The sequence below is a fragment of the Somniosus microcephalus genome, chromosome 17 (assembly GCF_052327205.1).
Source record: "Somniosus microcephalus isolate GS21.2 chromosome 17, FLI_Smic_1.0, whole genome shotgun sequence".
Lineage (NCBI taxonomy): Eukaryota > Metazoa > Chordata > Chondrichthyes > Squaliformes > Somniosidae > Somniosus > Somniosus microcephalus.
The window spans coordinates 86,150,933-86,165,317 of NC_141003.1; the positions used below are offsets into that span (position 1 = coordinate 86,150,933).

A 14,385-nucleotide genomic window follows, 5' to 3' on the forward strand; every position below is an offset into this window, starting at 1 on the left:
ACCAGAATGGCACCAGTTGAGTCAGTGCTCTTACAAGTTTAAAAAAAAGTAAACTATGAATAAATTCAATGTAATGATTCAGAACGGTTTGAACTAATACTCAAGAGATTAGATATCATGATGAACTCACTAAACAGGCTATGCTAGGAGCAGGCAGCATTGCTCCTAAACAGTAAAATACTGTAGACGCTGAAAGTTGGAAACACAAACAGAAATTGCTGGAAACACTCAGCATCTGTGGAGAAATGAAGAAAAGTTCACCTTTCAAGTAGAAGGCCGTGACAGAACCGACGAGGGCTTCTACCTGAAACGTTAGCATTGTACCTAACTGAGGAAAAGCAAACTGCCGCTCCCACAATTGGGTCAGCGTCATCCGATACTGGCGTTAAGTGACATCAAAACACAAAATCACTGGAGACATTTCCCACCACGCGGGTTTCCCCAGATCTGATGCACCTGAAAACCCCAGTTGGACACTGAATGAACAACTAGATCCTAAATTTGTCTGCAACAACTGATGTGTCCACATTTGCCATTTGTTGATAGTCTAATATTTCTCTTCCATTTAGCCCTTAAATATTCTGTTTTGTTTACATTCTTTCTATTATTGCCTGCTTAATAGTCTTTATTGGGTGCCTATTGTTGCTATCAGAGGACAAGCTCATCACTGTTTTATTGGGAGATAATAATGGTAGAACAGAACAGACAGAATAATCTTGTGCTGTTATAGATGTACCTTTCAGCCGATCATGACGGAACATTAACTGAAGTCATGGAAAACTCCAGAGCACACAGACAGCAATACCCTTCTATTTGAAGAGAACGGTTTAAAAAACATTTAAAAAAATTCAATTCCTTAAGGGTCCAAATTCTCACACATGGATGTACAAACACAGACAGAATATGTACTTCACTATGGAGTTAGCACACATTAGAACAAATAAACCTGCTATGCTCAAAAAGCCACACATGGAATTTTGAAACAGCCTAAAGACTCAGCTATTTTACCTCACACTGCATTACTGAAAATTGCTGTAGAGAACAAATTAATCAAAATAACTTCATGCAGAGGCAGGGGGAAATAAAATCAACAGGCATTTTAACAAATCTCCAATTTAATGAACTGGGTTATTGTGCTGTGTGAAACTTCTATTGGGAAGGGGTGGGAGGGAAAAAGCAGCAAATAAAAGGCCCCCCCAAGTAACAAAATCCCAATCTTAATACACTTTTAACATATGATACACAGAAACAAAGGCTTGTGCTTACAAACAAAGTAACATACAAAAAGAGGGGAGGGGGTGAAAAGAGGAGAAACTTTAAATATTCATTGGAATATTACGTTAAATTTCAAGATGTGACACCGGCGATGTAAATCAAGTTTAACAGAACAGCAAGCGGAGAATCAATAGAGCGTAATTAAAACAATAAAAGCTAAGTAGCATTATGCTAAAGATTAGTTGCATTTATAGAAAAGCAGATGCAGATATCACTTTACAAAATATAAAATGTATTAAACACTAATAACCACAGCACATAATGTCAACATAATTGATTATTATATTTAAAAAAAAGTCATAGTGTAGTTCAATCTGAGCTTCAATCTTAGAGTATTTTACAGTAGCCTTCTTGCTTTTGGTCTGCAACATGTTCTGTATGATAAAACAGCGAACCACAGTGTAAACTAGCACATACATCTGTGTTTGCTACAAAATAACAAATAGAAAACATACCATGATAACATTATTGTTTTAAGATTTACCATACTGGAAAAGAATACTTCTCTTCCACGTGAAGTGCTGGCCATGCAAATATAGCACAGAGGACCGACTTGTTTTTACAGGCAGAGCAACTGAGTCAAGTCAACACCAACATTACATCTGAACTGTGTGAATAAACAATTACAAACCAAAGACCAAAATGAAATCATGCAAACTGCTGCATTCCATTAATCGTTATAACAACTGCAATCTGCAACTCTCTCTGAAAAGCTTTCAAGGCAACAAATTTGCAGACAAGTCGTTTTCATATAATATAGTGACCAAATGAAATGCTGCTGCACTGCTGTTGGTAAGGTGTGCTCTACATGAAGCACTATAAGAGAGCCTATGCGGCACAGACAGTAAGTGTCTAAAGATTCAAAATGAATCAACAGTATTGGATAATAAATTCTCAACTTAGAAGCTGCCTTTGTATTAGGTGCATCTTCAGTTAATGTAACAGAAAAACAAGGCAATGGATTTATTTTAGATCCACGCATGATCTGCCGTAAGGCCGACACTAGGCAGACAGGTTAAATTTACAAAGTTGCTTGGGATGGCATCAGAATTGCAATGTCACCTTTTCTGTGTGCATTTTTTTCTTTAAGACGTGGCACCAGGAGTTGGATTGACATTTTGTGTTGCAACTGTTGGAGCTACTTCGATGATCCGTGGTTTGTCTATGATCCTGGCAGTGCGATTGCCCTTCTCCACTATCCCAATGATCCAGGCCTGATAACCTTCACCATATTTGGGAGATTTTATTTCTGCACAAAACCGAGCCGCTTGTTCCCGTGGAAGACAGATCAAAAGGCCTCCTGCAAATAAGCATGTTTCACAAATCAGTATCTTACTCTACCATCAGAACATGGCGCTAGCTAAAACTGAAGGAATTAGCTAGTATCTGCTGGTATAATTATAGAGCCATTTTAAACAGGCTCTATGTAGCTACACTTTGGTTATGGGATGCCAGGAAACAGCCAGGATTCCTGCTCCCACTCATCATTCAGGGATTCCTACTGGGAAGCTGGCAAGTGCAAACATGAAGGAGGACAGTATTGGGTTCAGCTGCAAAACCCCAGAGTCGAACAGCACTCGTGTTTCTCCAGGCTCAAATATGAAGAGTGGCCATTTGGGTAAGGTATTGGAGGGCGGTGAGCACCCACAAAATTATATTTCAACAAGTGTGAGCACCTTCAGGTGAGTGAGTGGGGGGCTCAGGAAAAGATTCAAACGAGACTTATCCAGTACAGGTAGACTATCCTTTATCCGAACTTCCGAAAACCTCTAAAAACCGAAAGTTTTTTCGTTCAGTGTAAGTCGTGCGCACGACATGACCAGAGTGGTGCACGACTTATGCTGAGCAGGGCAGAGGGTCACAGAGTTCCCTCCTGGGTAGGAGATTGCAGGCCAAGCCGGGCAGTGTGAAGGAGATACCGGGAGAGTGAACCCAACAATACAGCGGCCCGTCCGATATTCTTTTCTCCCCCCTCCCACCCGACCCTCCCACCCCCCCCCCACCCGAACCGCGGCCCGTCCGATATTCTTTTCTCCCCCCGACCCCCACCCGACCCCCCCAAATTTCCCAGTCTTATAATAATACCTTCTGAAATCTGAAAAATTCCGAAAACCGAAACTAAGCTGGTCCCAAGGCTTTCGGATAAGGGATAGTGTACTTGTACCACTAACTCGGGTAGCACACCAAATGTCCAATAATTACACATGTATCACAAAGACAGGCCCTACGAGTTAAATATCCAGGCCATCAGATAATTTTCCCAATAAAATGCAGTGAAACTGTTTGAAGAAAGTGTGAATCTAACAAATAAAATCAACACACTTTTCTATTTGTTCAAGTCCACAATATATGTCATAGAAATAAGACTGGCATTTATATAGCTCTATCAAGTTGTTGAAACTTCAGTGCGCTTCACAACAAATTAATTACTTTTTGGAGTACAGTGGCTATGTAGGCAAATGTGACAGCCAATCTGTACCACAAAAATCAAACAAAAATGAGATAAATAACCAGTTATTCCATTTTTGACAAAGGACTTTTGGCCAAGACATTAGGAAAACTCCCTGTTCTTCAAACCGTGGAACGTTCAATGTCCACAGGCAGACAGGATCTCAAACAAATTAACCAGGACTGCCCTGGAGTGTCCCTGCTGTGGGGCCAGAGTTAACAGAGCCAAGCTGACACTCCAATTATGTTGCAGAACTGCCGTTGCTCGTCTGCCCAGCCATGGACGGTGTGCTTTGTTGCTTTCAGGGATATAATAATATGAACATTAAAAATCACCCATTTACAGAAATATTCATAAAATGACAATTGCATCTACCTGATGTTTCAGGGCAAGTGCCATGCATCAACCCAAACATATTCCCACATGCTTTGCTCACAGCCGCCATCTTAGCAAGGACAGGCAGGTTATGGATAACAAATGACACTTCATTTCGTTGCTGTTTTGCCAGGTTCTGAGCGTGCCCAAGAATCCCAAAGCCTGTAATATCCGTCGCTGCGTGTGCATTGAAGGTGTGCATAAGGCCAGCAGCTGCAAAACAGAAAGTGAGGTCAGAAGTGCTGTTGCATTAACAGACACATATTGTAGCTTGTTTGCAGAGAGGTTGCAGACTTGAGTATATATACACATGAACATTTGTGCAAATATATCAAGAATTGACATTAGATATGACTGCCAGCAATACTAATTTATAAACGTCACATGAAAGATCTTATTTCAGTGCTAAGTGCCTTTGAAATTCCCTCCCATGCTAGAGCTGCGTGGCTAAAAGCTCTGCAATGGGTCAAGAATAAGGACTTTAAAACACTGTACAGTTGCAAACAAACCCCCTAGTCATTGTATTTTAATTTTTTTTATAAAAACACAAATTAAAAACTTACGAACAGATAATTTGAGAAGGTGGCTGCTGCTGCTGTAGTTGTGCTGGAAACTTCATTTTAAATCAACCACATTAGCTGTGGCAAAATTTCTACATCATGAGCTGGAGAAAGCAATATCCGTGATACATTAAAAAAAATATAACAGTCATCCTTATTACAATGTGATTAAACCGATTACTGAGCTGGTTTCTCAGATGGTTCAGCAGATAATCGTAGTACTGAACTACAGAGGCCAGGAAAATCCCACTTTTGATTGCTGGTCTGCGTCAATTCAGCTAATCTCAACCAGAATGGCAGCTGCCCTCAACATGCCTATGCTGCAGAAAAAGTCCGCATTTCTGATCAACACGAACAAAAGAAATTTGTGGGGAATTGCCTCGTTTCTTGCAGAGAAACTGCAGGCTGCAGTGTGCATGTATTAGTGCTTACGGTTGCTAAACCTGATTTTTAAAATACTGTAAATTAATTTCCCTTTTCCTTCCTGTTCACAATGACACTCCATTGCCCTTTTTTCTCCCCCTCCCCAAGTTTAAAGAACCAGCCTGATTTAGTGCTCATGGCTCCTATTTTATGCCAACGGTTGCTCTAGGGGATCAAACATTGCTGCCCATGGGAATTGATCATCCCACCAAACTAGATGACCAGGAATTCCAGTCCACAGCACGTACCAATGTTCGATTCCCCCAGAGCAGTATCAGAAAATGTCCAGAAGCAGTGGCAGGGGCCGAGATGGGGAATAGAGCAGGATCATTTTCATTAGGGAATTATAGATTCTGCAATAAAAATGCCAACACAATATTCCAGCGATGCAACTGACCACATTGCAATGAATCCTGTTGAAAGGTGTGCCTGCTGGGCAAAGATTAGGTTTGGCCATGATCAAAAAAAGACTTTCAACACTCGCTGCCTGGGCTCACACATCATGAATGGTCACCTGGTTGTGGTACTGGAGGGCCACAGGTGCCAGCGAAACTGCAGCCCAGCAGGATTAAGCACCTTCAGGATAGGAGGGGAGGACCTTTGGGGAGTTAGGGGATATGACTCTTGCAATGATTTTCATTTAATCGGAGTGCCCTCAAGTCCCCCCGCAATTAATATTTAAATGCAGTGCTTAGTCAAGTAAACATACAACATTTTTTAGTCATACAAAAATAATTTCGTGACCAATGTTAAAAGAACGTTGTATCTAATCTTCTAAAAATAAACGGGATACTTCAGCACTTAGTGTGTGCTGTTAAAGACCCTAAAGATTTGCAGACATGCCACCCACATTTTCTCTGCTCGTCATCCCAAAATAAATGTAATGTGGCACACCTCTCACTGAGAATACAGGGAATGGGATGGAATTGGTAGCATGGGTACAGAGTTTGTGGAAGGTGGCCAAAGACAATAGGTTTAACTGGAGGAAATTCCAACTCATTCAAGACTGGATGTCAGACAAGTAGTCTGACAACACAAGAGCAGGCTATTTCAGATCTGGTAATGTGTAACGAGACAGGATTAATTAATGATCTCATAGTAAAGGATCCTCTAGGGAAGAGTGATCATAGCATGATAGAATTTCACATTCAGTTGGAGGGTGAGAAACTTGGGTCTGAAACTAGTGTCTTAAACTTAAATAAAGGTAATTACAAAGGTATGAAGACAGAGTTGGCTAAAGTGGACTGGGAAAATAGATTAAAAGGTAAGACGGTAGATAAGCAGTAGCAGACAGTTAAGGAGATATTTCATAACTCTCAAAGGTTTATTCCAGTGAGAAAGAAAGACCCTACAAGAAGGATGAACCATCCGTAGCTAACTAAGGAAGTTAAGGATGGTATCAAATTGAAAGAAAAGGCATACAATGTTGCAAAGATTAGTGGTAGGCCAGAGGATTGGGAATTTTTTTTAGAAACCAGCAAAGGGTGACTAAAAAGAGGGAAAAGATGGATTATGAGAGTAAACTAGCAAAAAATATAAAAACAGACAGTAAAAGAGCTTCTACAGGTATATAAAATGGAAGAGAGTAGCTAAAGTAAACGTTGGTCCCTTAGAGGATGAGACTGGGGAATTAATAATGGGAAACAGGGAAATGGCAGAGACTTTGAACAAATATTTTGTATCGATCTTCAGGGTAGAAGACACTAAAAGCATCCCAATAATAGTTTATAATCAAGGGGCTATAGGGAAGGACAAACTTAAAACAATCACCATCACTAGAGAAAAAGTACTAGGCAAACTAATGGGACTAAAGGCTGACAAGTCCCCTGGATCTCATTGCCTGCATCCTAGGGTCGTAAAAGAGTGGCTGCAGAGTGTGGATGTGTTGGTTGTAATCTACCAAAATTCCCTGGATTCTGGAGGTCACAACGGATTGGAAAACCGCAAGTGTAACACCCCTATTCAGGAAAGGAGGGAGGCAGAAAGCAGGAAACTATAGGCCAGTTAGCCTAACATCTGTCATTGGGAAATTGCTGGAATCCATTACAGGAAACTCTCTGGTATCCGGCACCGATGGGACCGGGATGGTGCCGGTTGATTAAAAATTCCGGATGACAGAGGGTTATCTACCAAGGCTATTTTTAACAAAGTCAGACTCCTGTTATTGAGGTGTTCGGACTTCTGACAGCGCCAAGAAGCCGAGTAGTGGCAGTTTGGAGAACTACCCACACTGACTAACTCGGCCACCGCGGGAGACTCGGACTCGGCAACATTCCCGGTTATTGAGGTGTTTTTGGAGTATGAATTTTGCCGGTTAATAGAGAATTCCGGATATTTAGGTGCTGTTTAAATGAGAGTTTCCTGTATTAAGGACATTTAGAAAATCATAATAAAACCATGTTGACTCTGCTCGATTGTATGAAAGGGAAATCGTGTTTGACAAATTTAATAGAGTTCTTTGAGGATGTAACGAGCAGGGTGGATAAAGGGGAACCAGTAGATGTAGTGTATTTGGGTTTCCATAAGGCATTCGATAAGGTTACTGCACAAGTTAACAGCTCACAGGGTTGGGGGTAATATATTAGCACGGATAGAGGATTGGGTAACGAACAGAAAACAGAGTCGGGGATGAATGGGTCATTTTCCGGTTGGCAAACTGTAACTCGTGGGGTGCCTCAGGGATAAGTGCTGGGGCCTCAACTATTTACAATCTATATTAATGACTTGGATGAAGGAAGCGTATACTGTAGCCAAATTTGCTGATGATACAAAGATAAGTGGGAAAGCAAGTTGTGAGGAGGACACAGTCTGCAAAGGGAAAAAAAAGGTTATATAATGTGGGAAAATGTGAGGTTATCCACTTTGGTAGGAAGAATAAAAATGCAAATTATTTAAATGGAGAGAGACTACAAAATGCTGGGGTACAGAGGGATCTGGGGGTCCTCGTACGTGAAACACAAAAAGTTAGCATGCAGGTAAAGCAAGTAATTAGGAAGGCAAATGGAATGTTGGCTCTTATTGCAAGGGGGATGGAGTATAAAAGTAGGGAAGTCTTGCTACAACTGTACAGGGCGTTGGTGAGACCACACCTGGAGTACTGCGTACAGTTTTGGTCTCCTTATTTAAGGAGGGATATACTTGCATTGGAGGCAGTTCAGAGAAGGTTCACGAGGTTGATTCCGGAGTTGAAGGGGTTGTCTTATGAAGAAAGGTTGAGCAGGTTGGGCCTATACTCATTGGAGTTTAGAAACATGAGAGGTGATCTTATTGAAACATAGAAGATTCTGAGTGGGCTTGACAGGGTAGATGCTGAGAGGATGTTTCCCCTCGTGGGGGAATCTAGAACTAGGGGGCATAGTTTCAGAATAAGGGGTCACCCATTTAAGACGGAGATGAGGAGGAATTTCTTCTCTCAGGAGGGTCGTGAATCTTTGGAATTCTCTACCCCAGAGAGCAGCGGAGGCGGAGTCATTGAATATATTCAAGGCGGAGATAGACAGATATTCAAGCTATAGGGGAGTCAAGGGTTAGTAAAGGATCCCCTTGGAATGAGTGACCATAACATGGTTGAATTCCAAATTCAGTTGGAGGGTGAGAGAGTTGGATCTCAAACCAGCGTACTAAGCTTAAATAAAGGAGACTATGAAGGTATGAGAGCAGAGTTGACTAAAGTGGACTGGGAAAATAGATTAAAGTGTAAGACGGTACATGAGCAGTGGTGTACATTCAAGGGGATATTTCACAACTTAAGAAAAATATATTCCACTGAGGAAAAAGGGGCGTAAAAGAAGACAGCCATCCGTGGCTAAGTAAAGTAATAAAGGATAGTATCTGACTGAAAACAAGGGCATATAAATTAGCCAAATCTAGTGGGAGGATAGAAGATTGGGAAGCATTTAAAAGCCAACAAAGAATAACTAAAAGATTAATTAAGAAAGGGAAGATAGATTATGAAAGTAAACTAGCAAAAAATATAAAAACAGATAGCAAGAGTTTCTACAGTTATATACGTAAAAAGAAAAAGGGTGGCTAAAGTGAATGTTGGTCCCTTAGGACGAGACCGGGAAATTAGTAGTGGGGAACATGGAGATGGCAAAAACGCGGAACAATATTTTGTATCAGTCTTTACAGTAGAGGACACTAATAATATCCCAACACTACACAAACAGAGGGCTATTGGGGGGGGGGGGGGGGGGGGGGAGAAGCTAAACACGTTTAAAATCACTAAGGAGGTGGTACTCGGTAAGATAATGGGACTAAAGGCGGATAAATCCCCTGGACCTGATGGCTTACATCCTAGGGTCTTGAGAGAAGTATTGGTAGGGATTGTGGATGCATTAGTGGTAATTTTCCAAAACTCCCTGGATTCAGGAAAGGTCCCAGCGGAATGGAAAACTGCTAATGTTAACGCCCTTATTTAAAAAGGGAAGTAGACAAAAGGCTGGAAACTATAGACCAGTTAGCCTAACATCTGTGGTTGGTAAAATGTTGGAGTTCATTATTAAGGAAGCAGTAACAGGACATTTGGATAAGCATAATTTAATCGGACAGAGTCAGCATGGTTTTATGAAGGGGAAGTCATGTTTGACAAATTTGCTCGAATTCTTTGAGGACGTAACAAACAGGGTGGATAAAGTGGAACCAGTGGATGTGGTGTATTTGGACTTCCAAAAGGCATTTGACAAGGTGCCACACAAAAGATTACTGCACAAGATAAAAAAATCACAGGATTGGAGGTAATATACTGGCATGGGTGGAAGATTGGCTATCTAACAGAAAACAGAGAGTTGGGATAAATGGTTCATTCTCGGGTTGGCAATCAGTGATGTTCAGTGACTAGTGGTGTTCCGCAGGGGTCAGTGCTGGGACCCCAACTCTTTACAATCTATATTAACAATTTGGAGGAAGGGACCGAGTGCAACGTATCCAAGTTTGCCAACGATACAAAGATTGGGGGGGGGGGGGGGGGGGGGGAAAGCAGTGAGTGAGGAGGACATAAAAAGCCTGCAAAAGGACATAGACAGGCTAAGTGAGTGGGCAGAAATTTGGCAGATGGAATATAATGTTGGAAAGTGTGAGGTTATGCACTTTGGCAGAAAAAAATCAAACAGCAAGTTATTATCTAAATGGAGAGAAACTGCAAAGTGCTACAGTACAAAGGGATCTGGGGTCCTGGTGCATGAAACACAGAAGGTTAGTATGCAGGTACAGCAGGTGATCAGGAAGGCCAATGGAATCTTGGCTTTTATTGCAAGGGGGATGGAGTATTAAACATAGAAGATAGGAGCAGGAGTAGGCCACCCGGCCCTTCGAGCCTGCTCTGCCATTCAACGAGATCATGGCTGATCATCCGAACCCTAGCACCCGGTCCCTACACCGACAGCCATCCCACACAAGCCCTATCCCCGTAACCCCACGTATTTAATCCCCCCCTAACACTAAGGGCCAATTTTTTTTGTCATGGCCAATCAACCTAACCCGCACATCTTTGGACTGTGGGAGGAAACCGGAGCACCCGGAGAAAACCCACGCAAACACGGGGAGAATGTGCAAACTCCACACAGTCACCCGAGGCCGGATTTGAACCCGGGTCCCTGGCGCTGTGAGGCAACAGTGCTAACCACTATGCCACCGTGCTGCCCATAAAAGCAGGGAAGTCATGCTGCAGTTATACAGGGTACTGGTGAGGCCACACTTGGAATACTGCATACAGTTTTGGTTTCCATATTTAAGAAAAGATATACAGGAAACTCTTTTATCCGGCACCGACGTGGTGTCATCAGCACACATGGAAGCTGACCCCCATGTCTTCAGAGTCTGCCAAGAAGCACCATGTAGATGAGGATGAGGAGAAGGCCAAGGATCCATGGGGCAGTCCAGAGATAATGGTGCTGGGGTGGGAAGGAAAGCCATTACTGGAGATGCTCTGGCTGCAATCAAGTAGCCAAGAGTGAAACCAAGAGAGGACTATGCCACTGAGCTGGGCAATGGTAGAGAGATGGAGGAAGATGGTGTGGTCCACAATGTTAAAGGCTGCAGAGAGGCACAGAAGGATGAGGAGGGATAGTGTAACATGGTCACACAGTCAGTCAGAGAGAATACCATTTGTAACTTTGATTATGGCCATTTCAGTGTAGTGGCCGGGATGGAAACCAGATTAGGAGAGATTCAAACATGGAGTTGCAGGAATGAAGGGCAAGGATTTGGGAGGCGAAAACACATTCAAGGAATTTGGCGAGGAAGGAGAGGTTGGAGATGGAGCAGTAATGTGCAAAGACAGATGGATCGAAAGTGGGTTTTTTTTTGAAGAGGGTTTGACGACAATGGTTTTAAAAGGGAGGGGGGGCAGTACTTGGAGAGGGAACCATTTACAATGTCAGTTAGCATAGGGCCAGGAAGGGAAGTTGGGCAGTCAGCAGTTTAGTGATAAGTGGCAAGTAACATTCGCACCACACAAGTGCCAGGCAATGACCATCTCCAACAAGCGAGACTCTAACCATCTCCCCTTGACATTCAATGGCATTACCATCGCTGAATCCCCCACTATCAACATCCTGGGGGTTACCATTGGTCAGAAACTGAACTGGACCAGCCATATAAATACTGTGGCTACAAGAGCAGGCCAGAGGCTAGGAATTCTGCAGCGAGTGTCTCACCTCCTGACTCCCCAAAGCCTTTCCACCATCTACAAGGCACAAGTCAGGAGTGTGATGGAATACTCTCCACTTGCCTGGATGAGTGCAGCTCCAACAACACTCAAGAAGCTCGACACCATTCAGTATAAAGCAGCCCGCTTGATTGGCACTCCATCCACCACCTTCAACATTCACTCCCTCCACCACCGGCGCACTGTGGCTGCAGTGTGTACCATCTACAAGATGCACTGCAGCAACTCGCCAAAGCTCCTTCAACAGCACCTTCCAAACCCGCGACATCTACCACTTAGAAGGACAAGGGCAACAGACGCATGGGAACATCACCACCTACAAGTTCCCCTCCAAGCCACACACCATCCTGACTTGGACCTGTATCGCCGTTCCTTCAGTGTCGCTGGGCCAAAATCCTGGAACTCCCTTCCTAACAGCATTGTGGGTGTACCTACACCATATGGACTGCAGCGGTTCAAGGCGGCGGCTCACCACCATCTTCTCAAGGGCAATTAGGGATGGGCACTAAATGCAGGCCTAGCCAGCGACGCCCACATCCCATCAAATGAATAAAAAAAAAAGAATGGGGTCATGGGAGCAGGTGGATGATCTCATGGACAAGATGAGCTCAGAGGGGGCTTGGGGAAAGACAGGAAAGAAACTGGAGAAAGGTGCAGGATCAGGATGGGAGAGCCTTGTGGGAAGTTTGGCTTGGTCAGCACGGGGAAGAGGGGGGATGCAGTAGAGGCAACTAAACTTATGACCTCGATCTTAGAGATAAAGAAGTTCATGAGCTCCTTGCACTAGTCGTTGGAAGAGAAGGTGGTGGGGACAGGTGACTATTGGTAACGGAGAAAAGAAGCCAGGGTTATCGGCTGCATGATGCGGAGCAGTGATCAGTTTTGGTGGTGAAGAGCGAGGCCCGATAGTGGTTGATGTGGGCCAGCCAGATTTGGTGATGGATGGCTAAACTAATTGTGTGCCAGATATGCTCAAATTTGTACCCCTTCAACTTGAGGGTACAGTGGTGCAGTGGTTAGGTTACTGGACTAGTAATCCAGAGGCCTGGACTAATAAGCCATTATGTGATTACATATCATCATACCTGATTTGGCAATTGTATTTTAAGTGAATGTTAAATTGCATTTCAGTTTTGAAAGATCTTCACTAACCTATTTGCAGGAAGGAGAAGCATTTGATTGTTCTGGGTGGACACAGGACAGTGTTTCAATTCTAACATTGATTGGCCAGTGTTTAGATAGACTCCCTATAGTAGCCAGAACGGAGATAGGTGGGAAAAGTAAAGAGGGAGAGAAAATACAATTTTAGCAGGCTTAACAGGTTGATGGCATGGTCAAGGTTGCCGGCTCTCTTCAGCAAGTCTATCTACAGCGGGAGAGGGGGGAAATCAGCTGTTTGACCTAGTTCAGTGATGATATTAATAGCTAAGTTGCAACTGAAGTTAAATAACCATCCTACATTCTCACATTACTTGCAAAATTGGGGGGAAATGCCTTGTATGCTACATATAGGATAGGAGAGGATTACAATTATACTTAAGCAAAAAGTTCTGTTTTTTGGATACAATGAAATGGAAAAGCCACCTATTAATTAATGAAGAGACCAACAGCAGTGTACATACACCTTGATCTGAAACTTGAGAGACTAGCACACACTCTCAAATAGGTTGAGACTTCTTTTCTTTTTTTTTAAATTTAAAAACACAAATTATTCAGATATTCTTACTGTGGCTGCTATCAACCACAGAAGAAATCACTCCGTGCATACCAGTTCTGTTCAATCGCGCCATGTTCATCATTGCCTCCTGGTAAGCCAACTCCACATCCTCTTGTGTGACAACAAGCTTAATCTTATTCCACTTCTCTGGCTGTTGGTAAAAACATGGGGCAGTTGTCACAAAATTATACTGAGAATACCTTCTGTACATTAGGAATCATTTTACAAATGCACACTCCTGGCACCAAGCTGTGCCCACCAGCAGTTTGTTTAATGGATGGAAATCATGCCTGACAAACCAATTAGAGGTGTAAATGTGTGGCTGAAAGAGTGGGGAGTGAGGCAGGGGTTTCAATTCATGGGGCTCTGGCACCAGTACCGGGGAAAGGGGGAGCTGTTCCGTCGGGACGGATTCCACTTAAACTGGGCTGGGACCAGAGTCCTGGCCATTCGAATAACTAGGGTGGCAGATAGGTCTTTAAACTAATAAGGGGGAGGGAGGGTTCAAGGTAAATCTGTAAGTCTGAAGAAAAAATTAAAGTATGTAGAGCAGAGAAGCGATTTCTCAAGGGTAAAATCAAGCAGATTCTGTCAGGAAGGGACAGAGTTTAATAATGGTAATAGGACATTAGCAACTAAGACCACATCAGGGTAAAAATAGTAAAAAGTTAAAATTAAAGGTGCTACGTATATAGATGAATGCACAAAGCATTTGTAACACGACAGATGAATTAATGGCACAAAGAGATAAATGGGTTTGATCTGATAGCCATTACTGAGACATGGTTGCAGGGTAATCAATTTTGGGAACTACATGTTCCAGGGTACTTGACTTTCAGAAAAGATAGGCAAAATGGAAAAGGAGGTGTGGTAGCTTTGATAATAAAGGATGAGATAAAGGCAGTAGTGAGAAAGGATC

General features: G+C 42.8%; 1 protein-coding gene across 3 annotated transcripts in view; it reads right to left on the reverse strand.

Annotated features, from left to right (window-relative positions):
* Positions 1–1,097: 1,097 nt before the first annotated feature.
* The window catches only part of sephs1 (selenophosphate synthetase 1), a 59,533-nt gene continuing 46,245 nt past the window's right edge, over positions 1,098–14,385 (reverse strand). For all 3 annotated transcript variants that reach the window (XM_086010796.1, XM_086010797.1, XM_086010798.1), the window contains exons 6-8: positions 13,518–13,617; positions 4,100–4,312; positions 1,098–2,575 (exon numbers count right to left, since the gene is read on the reverse strand). In XM_086010796.1, the coding sequence (XP_085866922.1) occupies positions 2,361–2,575; positions 4,100–4,312; positions 13,518–13,617 (528 nt within the window). In that variant the 3' untranslated portion in view covers positions 1,098–2,360. The remainder of the gene's footprint in view (positions 2,576–4,099; positions 4,313–13,517; positions 13,618–14,385) is intronic.